At 40.5% G+C, this 15,090-nt stretch overlaps 1 protein-coding gene across 11 annotated transcripts in view; it reads right to left on the bottom strand.

The window, feature by feature from the left end:
* Positions 1 to 15,090, bottom strand: part of LOC118370527 (zinc finger protein OZF-like) — a 60,939-nt gene that overhangs the window by 26,534 nt on the left and 19,315 nt on the right. For 2 of the 11 annotated variants that reach the window (XM_052503569.1, XM_052503568.1), the window contains exons 1-5: positions 14,847 to 15,013; positions 13,814 to 14,062; positions 9,617 to 9,790; positions 6,403 to 6,486; positions 4,918 to 5,038 (exon numbers count right to left, since the gene is read on the bottom strand). In XM_052503569.1, the coding sequence (XP_052359529.1) occupies positions 4,959 to 5,038; positions 6,403 to 6,486; positions 9,617 to 9,790; positions 13,814 to 13,916 (441 nt within the window). In that variant the 5' untranslated portion in view covers positions 13,917 to 14,062; positions 14,847 to 15,013 and the 3' untranslated portion in view covers positions 4,918 to 4,958. Of the gene's footprint in view, positions 1 to 1,403; positions 6,487 to 9,616; positions 9,854 to 10,491; positions 12,380 to 13,813; positions 14,063 to 14,846; positions 15,017 to 15,090 lie in introns of those variants that run through there. The other 9 variants (XM_052503563.1, XM_052503570.1, XM_052503560.1 and 6 more) reach the window with 9 other exon arrangements.

Below are 15,090 nucleotides of genomic sequence, written 5' to 3'. Positions count from 1 at the left end.
ATGCTATTTATCGAATAATTAGCTGTTTATTATTACGTGATTAAATTAATTCTGTAACAATTAACTCAGTAACCTGGAGCACCACGGGAAAAGCTCGTTTAATGAGTAACCGTTTCGCAAATTAACTCAAAGATTACATAGATTTCATAGCAGTCATCAATTAATTCATTTCCTCAGTCGCATTCTGAATGTCGCATAATTAGTAAATCTGCACAAACCCGGGTCTCACTAATTATTCCGTACCACACAAATTTAGATTATTATTTATTTACTAACCAGTTATATGATAACATAAAATAAATATACACAAACAGTCTAGGTTATTGGTTAAAACTTCATAAAATGGAAACAGGTCCCTAGTGGACCAATGCAAGATGGAGCTTCACACACAGAGAGAAAGAGAGAAATTCAACACTTGGATACATTTGTAAACTATGCTTAGTTTCAGCCCTAACACCTTGCCCTGAACTGCCCCTGTTACGATTAAAAAAGTGTAATGCATGTATTTATGTGTTGAAAGTCTCTGTTGGGTGTCTCTTTGTGGGTCGAGTTCCGCTTAGTGGGAAAAGTTTGGCCAACGCCTTGTTCATTCGTCTTCAGGTGTAAGTCTCTGATTTTCCAAACTATGTCACAATGTCCTTTCTCTTAGTTGTCAGTTTCCAGCTTCTGAGGAGGCTAATCAGGCGTGTCGATGCTCCCGGCGTGGGTAAGAGGACCGTGTAGACAACCGGTGACTTGAAAATAGCTCAAATTCAACTTCCTAGATACAGTACTTAGAATTACTCCACCATAAACTCGATTGTTCAGAGATTTACTTTGTCTTCAACCTCGTGTTGCGTTTCGGGGTCACGACTAGCAGTAGACCTCAGCTGCAGCGCGTGGTCAACTTAGTCTGATATGTAAATTCTTACTCGTGTTTTATATCCTGGAGTAGAAAGGGGCATTTCCATCTTTATGACACACTCTCTGGGTTCCCTGGGGCGTAGCTAGTTACAAGGTATTAGGATTCTCTATGATCTCGTTTAGACAACTAAAATCAGTCTTATCACCATAACATCCTCTTTCATCTGCATATTCTCTACACAAAGAATGTAAACATCACATATACAGTATGAAAACTCTTCAAGTTAATGTTTTCATTATAACATCCTCAACTAAACTTAAGAACATCATAGAATAGACATTCATTTTCATATTCCATCCATCGTTGTTTCCACCATTTGGCTCATCAAATATACATGTCCATTTATTTGATGTTGTGTAGTTTTGGGCTGTAAACTCTTCCTAAGGCACACAGACATTCCAGTCTCACACATTAGAGAACAGAATGGAGTTGGGCTGTTGCATTCCAGTAATTTAGTTGGGCTGATGATGGGCGTGAGGTCATAAACCCCCCATCAATCCCTCTATACTTCTCCCCCTCTTCGGGAGGGAGGGAGAGATCTCTCTGTAGAACCGGGATCCACTGTAACCTGATCCTCACAGGACCGACATGACAGTCCCCCTCTGGTGGGTTCAACTTGGAAGGATCCTGCATCTTGCAACCCACCATAAGAATGACCATCGGACGTCAACAATTATATATACACAGTGTGGGCCATTTGTTTGTGAGAATGTGAATGGGATCAAATTTGGTTCATATATAGACACCATATAATTTAAAACAGTTTGTTTTATTTAAAACTATACACAAGAGAAGATGTTGCCCAGAACAAATTAATGTACAAATATTATATCAATTAAATTCAACAGTTATTAAAATATATTAATCAATCTCTAAAACAATGAATCTAGCATTAAAAGACAATTTAATACTCAATTTTAACTAGTCAATTCATAGCCTGTTTATCATTAAACAAAACGTGTTTGGTAATATAAAAATAATCCACCGAAACTAATGCTGAAAACTGAACATCACATTGGTTGCAAGTTCAAACCCCTGAGCTGACAAGGTACAAATCTGTCGTTATGCCCCTGAACAGGCAGTTAACCCACTGTTCCTAGGCCGTCATTGAAAATAAGAATTTGTTCTTAACTGACTTGCCTGGTTAAATAAAGGTTAAAAAATATATATATTTATCTGATACAGTGCATTCAAAAAGTATTGAAACCCCTTGACTTTTTCCACCTTTTGTTACGTTACATTTTTCCCTCATCAATCTCCATACAACACCCCAAAATTACAAAGCAAAAACAGTTTTGCAAACATTGTCTTAGCTGTGTGCTTAGGGTCATTGTCCTGTTGGAAGGTGGACCAGTGTGAGGTCCTGAGCAATCTGGAGCAGGTTTTCATCAAGGATCTCTCTGTACTTTGCTCTCCGTTCAACTTCCCCCTCGATCCTGACTAGTCTCCCAGTTCCTGCCGTTAAAAAACATACCCACAGCATGATGCTGTCACCACCATGCTTCACTATGCTCTGACATGCACTGTCAACTGTAGGACCTTATATAGACAGGTGGGTGCCTGTTTGAATTGAATTTACCAAGTGGACTCCAATCAAGTTATTGAAACATCACAAGGATACTTAATGGAAACAGGATGTACCGGAGTATAATTGAGTCTCCATAGTAAAAACGGTATGAATACTTATTTATTATTTACCAGAAAAAAAATCTAAAAAACTGTTTTCAATTTGTCATTATGCGCTATTGTGTGTAGATTGAGGAATTTTTGTAACAAAATGTGGAAAAAGTCCAGGGGACTTAGGAACACCATCCTAATATTGAGTTGCAATCCCCTTTGTCCTCAGAACAGCCTCAATTCGTCAGGACATGGACTCCACATGGTGTGGAAAGAAACCCACAGGGCTGCTGGGCCATGATGACTCCAATGCTTCCCACAGTTGTGTCGGGTTGGCTGGGAGTGGACGTCTACTCTGAATAGCTCGTTCCATCTCCTCCCACAGATGCACAATTGGATTGAGATCTGGTGACTCGACAGGCCACTGCAGTAAACTGAATTCCCTGTCATGGTTCCCAAGGAACCATTCCTGGACAAGCCTTGGGGCATAATCCTGCAGAAAACATTCATTTGCAGCTGGATACAATGCTGCCATGAAGGGATGCACCTGATTGGCAATGATGTTTAGATATCCTGTGGCATTAAAACGTTGCTCCACAAGGGTCCCAATGTGTGCCCTGAAAACACACCCCACACCATCACCACCAGCCTGCAATGCTGACACACGGCATGGATGCATGTACTCATGGTTTTCTCCATAGCCTAGTCTTCCCATCAGCATGACACAGCAGGAACTGGGATGATCTAGACCAGTGGTTCCCAAACCGTTTATAGTCCCGTACCCCTTCAAACATTCAACCTCCAGCTGCGTACCCCCTCTAGCAACAGGGTCAGAGCGCTCTCAAATATTGTAAGCCTTTCTCACACACACACACACACACACTATACAATACATTTATTAAACATAAGAATGAGTGTGAGTTTGTCACAACCAGGCTCGTGGGAAGTGAGAGCTCTTATAGGACCAGGGCACAAATAATAATAATAATAATAATAATAATAATAAATTTCTCTTTATTTAGCCATTTTACATATTAAACCTTCCTTGCTCATTGAAAATTGTGAAAGACTCACCGCAGGTTAATGAGAAGGGTTTGCTTGAAAGGATTCACATACTCTCTCCAATACAACCCAACATTGCAGAGTTGTCTTAAATCCTTTTCCACACAGTCTGTGCCTGTATTTAGTTTTCATGCTATTGAGGGCCGAGAATCCACTCTCACATAGGTATGTGGTTCCAAAGGGCATCAGTGTCTTAACAGCGCAATTTGCCAAGGCAGGATACTCATGAGCACAGCCCAATCCAGAAATCTGGCATTAGCTTCTGATTAAATTACATTTTCACAGAACCGCATGTTGCAATTTTGATGAGGCTCTCTTGTTCAGATATCGGTAAGTGGACTGGAGGCAGGGCATGAAAGGGATAACGAATCTAGTTTGTGTCATCCGTTTCAGGAAAGTACCTGCGTATTTGCACACCAAAACTCACTCAAGTGCTTTGCTAGATCACATGTGACATTGACCATAAGTTTGAGTTCATTTGCACACAAAATAAATCATACAATGATGAAAGACCTGTGTGTTGTCCATGTTATCAAAGTCAACCATTTTCACTGTAGTCCCCAAAACGTATTTTAAGCGGTCAGGCATTCCCTTGCCAGCAAGAGCCTCTCGGTGGATGCTGCAGTGAACCCAAGTAGCATCGGGAGTAAGTGCTTGCACGCGCGTTACCACTCCACTATGTCTCCCTGTCATGGCATTTGCGCCATCAGTACAGATACCAACACATCTTGACCACCTAAGTCCATTTGATGTCACAAAGCTGTCCAGTACTTTAAAAAGATATCCTGTTGTCCTGGTTTCCAGTGGTTTGTAGAAGAGGATGTCTTCCTTAATTGACCCCCCAAAAACATAACGGACATATACCAGGAGCTGTGCCAGGCCCGCCACGTCTGTTGACTCATCCCACTGAATTCACTGGCTTGTATGCGAAGCAGTAATTGTTTCAAAACATCTGCCATGTCACTGATGCATCATGAAATGGAATAATTTTTAAAAACATTTTCCCCCAGCCATATCAACGGAAGCAGGAAGAATTAAGTCCTCCATAATAGTATGGAGCTTGCCTGTCCTAGCCACTTGGTAACTCACCAAGACGCCTTTAGCCCCTTCTTATTAATGGTATCTGCAGCTTTTATACATGTCTTACTACTCGAAAGTAGTCTCAACTCTCGCTCAAAAAACTCCTGTGGCTTATTTTCAAATTGGCATGTTTTGTTTCTAGTTAAGAGTGGTTAAGAGTGGATTTTTCATTGAGTTGTGAGATATAACACACTGTGGCTGAGGAAAGGCACTATTCCCATTATAAGTGAACCCCAAATCAATGTAGTTCTCACCATATTTGCACCTCTTCGATGGTCCAACATCCGTCTGTTGTTCAGTGCTTTCCTGGGTAAAGGGGCAGAAGCTCTGCAGGCTGCATCAGAATCACAACTGCCAGTGTCCATGCTAGCTGGGCTAACAACAAACGTAGAATTACTGATGCTAGCATTGGATGTGTTTGTGGAAGCAGAACAACTTGTGCAGTCAACAGGTGCAGTACTGCTGGTAGTACCAGTACTACCAGTAGAGCTGGTATGTGTCTCTATGGAGGTGGGCTAAAAAAAAAAAAACACAGCAAAACTGACAAGATGCACACTGATCAGTAAAGAGAGGCTAACATTCTGAAATGCTCCTTTTCCTCTGCATTGTTCTCTCACAGTGAGAAACAATATGATTACAATAGTGTTCTACACTTTCTTCATTTGATCCAATTCAACGTTGCCAATTATTTTATGAGATGAGAATTAAGTGGAGTGACAAATCTTAGCTGGTGTGAGAGAACTGATGAGGCTTCTCTCAAGTGTGTAGCCGTTGGTGTGTTTTTACATTGGCCAATCGGGAGAAGTTCTTGCCACAGTAAGAGCAGAAGAAAGGCTTCTCTCGTGTGTGTGTTCTCTGATGACCGTTTAGCTCAGCTGATGATTTAAAACATTTTCCACAGTCAGAGCAGTAGTAAGGCTTCTCTCCTGTGTGTATACGTTCATGTCGTTTTAGGTGGCTGGATTGAGAGAAACTCGCCCTACAGTCAGAGCAGAAGTAAGGCTTCTCTCCTGTGTGTGTTCTCTGGTGAACTTTTAGCTCAGTTGATGTTGTGAAGCATTTTCCACAGTCAGAACAGGAGCAAGGCTTCTCTCCTGTGTGTGTTCTCTGGTGAACTTTTAGCTCAGTTGATGTTGTGAAGCATTTTCCACAGTCAGAGCAGGAGTATGGCTTCTCTCCTGTGTGTATACGTTCATGTGTTTTAAAGTGGCCCAGGTGAGAGAAACGATTTCCACAGTCAGAGCAGGAGTAAGGCTTCTCTCCTGTGTGTGTTCTCTGGTGAACTTTCAGCTGAGACGATTGTGTGAAGCATTTTCCACAGTCAGAGCAGGAGTAAGGCTTCTCTCCTGTGTGTATACGTTCATGTTGTTTTAGGTGGCTCGAGTGAGAGAAACTCTTCCAACAGTCAGAGCAGGAGTAAGGCTTCTCTCCTGTGTGTATACGTTCATGTTGTTTTAGATGTCCCTGTCCAGAGAAACTATTTCCACAGACCGAGCAGGAGTAAGGCTTCTCTCCTGTGTGTATACGTTCATGTTGTTTTAGGTGGCTCGATTGAGAGAAACTCTTCCTACAGTCAGAGCAGGAGAAAGGCTTCTCTCCTGTGTGTACTCTCTGGTGAACTATCATAGCCCTTGATGTGGTGAAATTCTTCCCACAGTCAGTACAGAAATGCAGATTCTCTCCTGTATGTAGTTTTAGGTGTATTTTTAGCTTTGATAGAATTGGGAAAATCTCCTCACAATGTGGGCAGTGGTGAGACCTCTTAGCTCTGTGATCTTCCTGCTGTTGCTCTCTGGATGTAGAGAATGTCTCAACATGATCTCCTGTGTGAACATCAGAAGAACCAGTCAGTTGGTGTAATATACAGTACCAGTCAAACGTTTGGACACACCTACTCATTCAAGGGTTTTAATTTATTTTTACTCTTTTCTACATTGAATAATAAGTGAAAACATCAAAACTATGGAATAACACATATGGAATCATGTAGTAACCAAAAAAAAGTGTTAAATCAAAATAGCTTGTATTTTAGATTCTTCAAAGTAGCCACCCCTTGCCATGACAGCTTGGCATTCTCTCAGCCAGCTTCACCAGGAATGTTTTTCCAACAATCTTGAAGTTCACACACATGCTGAGCAATTGTTGGCTGCTTTACCTTCACTCTGCAATCCAACTCATCCTAAACCAACTCAATTGAGTTACGGTCTGGTGATTGTGGAGGCCAGGTCATCTGATGCAGCACTCCATCACTCTCCTTCTTGGTCAAATAGGCCTTACACAGCCTGGGGGTGTGTTGGGTCATTGTCTTGTTGAAAAACAAATGAGTCCCACTAAGCCCAAACCAGATGGAATGGCGTATCGCTTCAGAATGCTGTGGTAGCCATACTGGATACATGTGCCTTGAATTCTAAATAAATCAGACAGTGTCACCAGCAAAGCACCGCCACAACATTACACCTCCTCCATGCTTCACGGTAGGAAATACACATGCGGAGAGCATCCAATCACCTACTCTGCGTCTCACAAAGACACGGCGGATGGAAGCAAACATCTGAAAGTTGGACTCCTCAGACCAAAGGACAGATTTCCACAGGTCTAGTGTCCATTGCTTGTGTTTCTTGGCCCAAGCAAGTCTCTTCTTATTGGTGTGCTTTAGTAGTGGTTTCTTTGCATCAATCCGACTATGAAGGCCTGATTCACACAGTCTCCTCTAAACAGTTGTTGTTGATGTGTCTGTCACTTGAACTCTGAAGCATTTATTTGGGCTGCAATTTCTGAGGCTGGTAACTCTAATGAACTTATCCCCTGTAGCAGAGGTAACTCTGGGTTTTCCATTCCTGTGATTGTCCTCATGAAAGCCAGTTTCATCATAGCGCTTGATGTTTTTTTGCGACTGCACTTGAAGAAACTGTCAAAGTTCTTGAAATGTTCCGGATTGACTGAGTTTCCAGTCTTAAAGTAATGATAGAATGTAATTTCTCTTTGCTTATTTAGGCTGTTCTTTCCATAATATGGACTTGGTCTTTTACCAAATAGGGCTCTTCTGTATACCACCCCTACCTTGTCACAACACAACTGATTGGCTCAAAACGCATTAAGGGAAGATATTACACAAAATAACTTTCACGAAGGCACACCTGTTAATTGAAATGCATTCCAGGTGACTTCCTCATGAAGCTGGTTGAGAGAATGCCAAGAGTTTGCAAAGCTGTCAAGGCAAAGGGTGGCTACTTTGAAGAATCTCAAATATATTTTAATTTGTTTAACACTTTTTTTTACTACACGATTCCATACGTGTTATTTCAGTTTTGATGTCTTCACTATTATTCTACAATGCAGAAAGAAAATCCCTTCAATGAGTAGGTGTCCAAACGTTTGACTGGTACTGCTGTACATATCAAATGTACCTTTTTTTTTTACATCGGCAGTTGTCACAAAACGCTTTACAGAAATCCAGCCTAAAAATCACAAAAGAGCAAGCAATGCAGATGTAGAAGCACAGTGGCTATGAAAAACTCCCTAGAAAGCAGGAACCTTGGAAGAAACGAAGAGGAACCAGGTCCAAAGGGGTGGCCGGTCCTCTTCTGGCTGTACCGGGTGACATACACTACGTTTTAAAAGTTTGGGGTCACTTAGAAATGTCCTTGTTTTGAAAGAAAGGCAAATTTGTTTGTTGAATAAGCTTGATCAGAAAAACAGTGTAGACATTGTTAAATGTTGTAAATGACTATCGTAGCTGGAAATGGCAGATTTTTAAATGGAATATCCACATAGGCGTACAGAGGCCCATTATCAGCAACCATCACTCCTGTGTTGCAATGGCACGTTGTGTTAGCTAATCCAAGTTTATAATTTAAAAAGGCTAATTGATCATTAGAAAACTATTTTTTTAAATGATAAACTTGGATTAGCTTACACAACATTCCATTGGAACACAGGAGTGATGGTTACTGATAATGGGCCTCTGTACGCCTATGTGGATATTCCATAAAACAAATAATAAAAAATGTAAAAACAGTTTCCAGCTACAATAGTCATTTGCAACATTAACAAAAAGGGGCGTGTCATCCTCCACAAACTATCACAAGGGTTAGTAATGTTAGAGTATTTCCAGTCACCTGGTGTTTTCAGTACCTATAGTGTTCTCTTTGAAGTAGAAAGAAGAATCGATATAAGGTTAAATATTAGACATGTGTAAGCAGAATGAAGGCGGAGCCCATGTGAATGTACAGAGCTGGATCAAAATCGAGTTAACCATTAGAAATGTAAAGAACAGAACATAAGCAGAATCCGTGTGGATGAGGCAAGGTAGATCAACACAGACGTGACTGGTCTGGTCTGGGCCAGATCTGATCTTGTGAAGGCTACTGGACATGCACATGGGTTAATCATACATAGACAACATCAGCCTGAACTTGTGAAGACCTTTGGACAGGAACATTAGCTAATCAGTTATAGGCACCTTTAGACCTGCAGTAGGAGTGTGTGTCACGCCACCAATATAATCTATGCCAAAATGTCTGAGGCAATAAGAAAGGCAGCCATATTAGGGTGGCCAAAGCTAGAAGGAATTAATATTTTACATAAAGTGGAGTGACAATGTTATATATGGGTAAAACTGTATAAAAGCTGAGTACTGAGAATGGAGAATCAGTTCTTCCATGGAATTGCTCGGCTTTGTCACTTTTGTAATAAAGTCTATTTGAATTCACAAGCTCCGGTATCTGAGAAATATTTTATTCAATATTTCCACGACAGTAACTATACAGACACATTTCATAGACATTTAAAAGAACACTGGCAGTTTGTCTACTTGTTGGCAATACTGGTGTCAAACCATGCAAGTCTGAGTAGCATGAAATAACGTCTACCTTCTCATTGAAACAGTTCTACCGCAGTTTTTCATACACAGTGGGAAGTTGGATGAACAACAAACTTAGAACCTGCTCTTACCATGAGAAACAGATGTCCCAATCTTCTCCTCCTCTTCTTCATCTTTAATGTTGACATTCAGCTCCAGTGTTTGACTGCAGTCTTCCAGCTTCACTGATGCCATCTCTGGATCCTCCAGTGCAAACTGGGCTCCACTGTCACATTCAGGACCCAGTGACTGTAGGTTTGGACTCACTGTGGAAGGAGAGTGGCAGGCTAAGCTTGTCCTCATTGTTCTCATACTTCATTATAGTCTGCCTGTAGTAACAATGACAAACAGGCACCAAAAGTTAATCTTGACAGTTCCTGCACCTTCTTTATTCCCTCAAAATATATTATATTTCTTCTTGTTCAATTATCGAATTTAGTGCTTGACTTGGACTGAAATAGGTGCCGATACTCATTTTGGGTGACGGTACTGTTTATATTTAGGTAACAGGAGCTCCACAATACTTTGAGCTAATATTCTATAAAAGAAACGAGCAGAAGCAGTAGAAATTTGAGGTACTGGTACTCAGCTCTGGTGAGCTCCTGTCCAAGTCAAGCACGGATCTCATTTCAATAGATCAGGTAGCTAAGAATTGACAAAACTTTAATTCATTCAAATTAGACAAAGTACACACTTCAAAAATAGCCTACACAGCATAAATGCACGTAATCTATAGTAGATTAAATTCACATTAATACATAAATGACAAAGCATTTAGTACAAGGTTACAGTATGTTTATCGCAGCACTATGTACTATTTTCCTGAATTACATTGTCTTCACCGCCATTTCAAATCAAATACTAATAGTATTTCTGTTCACACCATAGTAACATTTATAGATAAAAGATAGAAACAACTTAATGTGTCTGAATATTAGTACACATGTAGAAAACTGATAATCCTTACATTAAGCTTCAAAACTGTAGTGCAACGGTGAAAATGTCTCTCTGCACCTGCTTTCTTTAGTTCGTTGACGCAGACCGAGTGGGCGCCGCCATTTGACCAGCTCGTGAATTTTACACAAAACCAAAAACATGCCAAACGAACTCAGAAATCCCAAATAAATGGATTCTTTATTAAATGACCTTGAGGAAATGATGTACATCCATTCAGACAAACCCGAAGTGTCTAGCTATGTGACTATCTATGTGTATCACGTTCACTCGGTTTGACACAAAAATAACACATCAACCCTTTACCAAACGTGATAATACGTTAACGGATGCTACCTAGCATGGGATGCTACTACATAGAGCCATCACTACATGGAACTCTATTCCACAAGTACGCAGTACCATTTTATTTAAATAAAAAACACAGCATCAGCTAATGGGGATTCATAATAAGTATTTACAGAGGAGGCGTTCCCTAACATAAATATGCTGATGTGTGCTCGGACGTGCCAATAGGATCTCGCTAGAGTGTGCTTGGCTCTGCCCACAATGACTAATTTCTTCCCATTGGAACCGACCGGTTTAGTTATAAAAAACATGGTGCAACCCTCGGTGCTTTCAGGGATTATTATGTCCCTATCCCATTATATGAGAAGGGCGGTACTTAATTTGAGCCGGATCTTCCGGCACCTCTCAGTTTCGTAGTCTTTCGTTCTTTGTCAGGATCAGGTAACCAAGCTCTTGTGGCATGAAAAATACATGTCCACTATTTGCAATGTAAAAATCAAAATAAAAGCCATCAGTGATTACATTTGGATTCCTCTGCAATTGTCATGCCTCCTAAAAAAACGTAATGTGAAAACGTGCCTGATATTCTAAGAATTGATTCATGTTGGGCTGTCCCAGGTTTATGCAACATTGTAGCCTATTTAGACCATTGCTGTGGTGAGAGAGAAGCACGCCTGTATCTCTCACAGAACTAAAATGAGATTCACTTTGGATGATCTCTCTCCCTCTGTGTTGTTATAGACATGAGCCGACAACTCATCTCTCCAGCATTGCACTTCATTTATTTCCTATAATATTTCTAATACCATCGCTAGAAAACACAGGTTGTAAAGCAAATAGATCCTGCTGAATAGAACATACAAATCTGTCTGTTACCAAGTTATCAACTTCCAAATAGGTCTATTGAGAGAACAGCATTGTTTTTACAAAGTAAAGCAAGAGAGATAAGCTTTTGTCCGGTGAGTGAGCTGCACATCATTGGGTGAGTCAGTGAAACTGGAAAGCTTGTTTAGGACTATAACTTCCCCTCATATTGTACAATGTGTTTCTCCTCACACCTGGCCTAGGCTATTGATGGATTAGAGACACGGTCGTTTATATTGACCTCAGATTCTCAGTTTGTCAGTGTCAAAGTAGTCTGTCATTTTGGTCATTTATGAGGCATTTTTAAAAAATCTGCAAAAGTCTCCAGCCATATAAAATGATGTAGAACCGCAATAAATCTGTTTACAAAAGGCCACATTTTTCCAGGACTCCAGGCTACAATAAATGTACTCCATGTGTGCAACTTCTGCAAGCAGCTCCACACCACTACTCTTTGCCAGTATGCTAAAGCCATGGTAATGCATGCAATGCTTTATTATAAAAGGTATTTTATTTAATGTGTTCTGGTACCTCAGGTCACCCCCCCCTCTTGGGATCACTTTTGGTTCCAGCACCTCCCAATTTACAAATGAAGCACTGGAGAAGTGGGTAGCTGCTGCCCCCTCCTCCGGGACACGTCTCCTTTACATAGAGTTATTCAGGCTGTTGATTGTGGCCTGTGGAATGTTGACCCATTGCTCTTCAATGGCTGTGCGAAATTCCTGGATATTGGCAGAAACTGGAACAAGCTGTCATTCACATTGATCCAGACCATCCCAAACATGCTCAAAGGGTGACATGTCTGGTGAGTATGCAGGCCATGGAAGAATTGGGACATGTTCAGCATTATCAATTGTGTACAGATCCTTGCGACGTGGGGCTGTGCGTTGTCATGCTGAAACATGAGGTGATGGCGGCAGATGAATAGCAGGACAACGGCCCTCAGGATCTTGTCATTCACTAACATTGATAACCAGACCCTCCTATCTACCTACCAGTTTCAAATCAACTCAATGAAATTTAAATCAGAAAATGAGCGCTGGACAGCAAAATCAGAGAATTGGTGAGGGAAACTGTTTGAGATAACTCAGTAGAAGTAAACAAGGAATTATTTGCTCTTAAAGCTCAGTATGAAGAACAAGGACAATTATCAATAGATTGTGTAGAAATAAACCAAACATTTGCTTCCTACTACAACACACTTTACCACTCTGAATCTCCTGAGAACTAATCAGGTATTGATGTTCCCTCTATGTCAGAAGACACTAAATTGGATCTGGAAAAGGAATTGGATGGTGTTGAAATATCCGATGCTATTTTCAATAGGAAGGGAGGTAAAGAGGCAGGTCCAGACGGAAGTACGTCAGTTCCCTCACTTAATTAACATCAAGCCTGGCTCTTGAAAAATGTACTTATATAGTGAAAAAGAAAGCCCCAGAGTGTCATAATATTTGGGATCAGTTTTGTGAGTTTTTACAAACCGGTGATTCTAGAAGCATGGAACTGCAAATCCTCTATATTTATTGGCTGTAGTTCTTAGAATCTGCATTATCTGCATATTACACTTTTTATTTGGAAATGTTTTGGTACCCTTCCCCAGATCTGTGCCTCAACATAATCCTTTCATGGAGCTCTACGGAGAATTCCTTCAAACTCGTGGCTTGATTTTTACTCTGACATGTACTGTCAAATGTGGCACCTTATATAGACAGGTGTGTTCCTTTCCAAATCATGTCCAATCAATTGAATTTACCACAGGTGGACTGTCAATCAAGTTGTAAAAACATCTCTAGGATGATCAATGGAAACAGGATGCACCTGAGCTCAATGTTGAGTCTCATAGCAAAGGGCCTGAATACTTACGTAAATAAAGGTATTTCTGTTTTGAATTTTTAATACATCTAAAAAAAACCCGTGTTTCCTTTGTGAGGAACATTGGGGCGGCAGGTTGGCCTAGTGGTTAGAGTGTTGTACTAGTAACTTAAAGGTTGCAAGTTCAAATCCCCGAGCTGACAAGGTACAAATCTGCCCCTGAACAGGCAGTTAACCCACTGTTCCTAGGCCGTCATTGAAAATAAGAATTTGTTCGTAACCGACTTGCCTAGTTAAATAAAAGGTAAAAACATATTTTTCATACACAGTGAGAAGTTGGAACGAACAACAAACTTAGAACCTGCTCTTACCATGAGAAACAGATGTCCCAATCTTCTCCTCCTCTTCTTCATCTTTAATGTTGACATTCAGCTCCAGTGTTTGACTGCAGTCTTCCAGCTTCACTGATGCCATCTCTGGATCCTGCTGTAAAAACTGGGCTCCACTGACACAATCAAGACCCAGTGACTGTAGGTTTGGACTCAGTGTGGAAGGAGAGAGGCAGGCTGGGTTTGTCCTCACTGTTGATGTTACAAACCTCAAACTTAATCTGAGTCAGCCTGTAGTAATAAAGAGAAACAGACACAAAAGTTATTGTCTTGACAGTTCTGTCACTTTATTATCTAAAAATATGGTTTATATTTAGGTGCAGGAGCTCCACAATACTGTTGCGCTAATATTCTATAAGAGGAACATGAGCTCAAACAGTAGAAATTTGAGGTGCCGATACTCAGCTCCGGTGAGCTCCTGTCGAAGTCAAGCATTGATCTGATTTCAATAGATGAGGTAGGTAAGCATTGACAAAACATTTATTAATTCACATTAGACAAAGTATACACTTTAAAATCAGGCTACACAAATTAAATGCACTTAATCTATAGTAGATTTCCCGAATTCGGATAAACGACTCAAAAACCATTTAGTACACAGTAGTCTTTTGTTTTAGGCAGCACTATGTAGTATTATCCTGAATAACCTTGTCTTCACTGTATTATTTAAATCAAAACCAATAGTATTACCCTTTCACACAATAGTAACATTTATAGATAAAGATAGAAACAACTTAAATCGTGTCTGAATATTAGTACACATGTAGAAAATAGATAATCTCTCCATGGATTTTTGTCACTGTATTCACAGGAATGTCCCTGTATTGATGTGTAATATTGTTATTATTGTTGCAGTAAAAAATAAAAATAAAAAAATAAGTCCGTTGACGCAAACAGAGTGGTGCCGCCATTTTACCAGCTCGTGAATTTTCTACAAAACCAATAACTTGCCAAACGAATTCAGAAATCTCAAGTAAATATATTCTTTAGACGGTTTAAACGTGCTATTACATACCTGTAGTAATACATAGAAACGGACACGAAGATTATCTTCTAGACCGCATCGTTCTAGCACTTTCTTTATACTGAAGAATGGTGCGCGCCTTCCCGGAACTTCCTGTTCTCCCACTAACACCGTCCGTGCATTCCGGGGTCCTTGAGAAGGCCCTACCCCATTACATGGGAAGGGGGTCGTAGCCTTCTCCAGGACACATCTCCTTTGCATAGAGTTGATCAAGATGTTGATTGTGTAATGCTAT

This window comes from Oncorhynchus keta, unplaced genomic scaffold, assembly GCF_023373465.1.
Source record: "Oncorhynchus keta strain PuntledgeMale-10-30-2019 unplaced genomic scaffold, Oket_V2 Un_contig_17463_pilon_pilon, whole genome shotgun sequence".
NCBI classification, from domain to species: domain Eukaryota; kingdom Metazoa; phylum Chordata; class Actinopteri; order Salmoniformes; family Salmonidae; genus Oncorhynchus; species Oncorhynchus keta.
The sequence above is the reverse complement of the archived record's forward strand: the minus strand, read 5'-3'. Positions and strand labels throughout refer to the sequence as shown.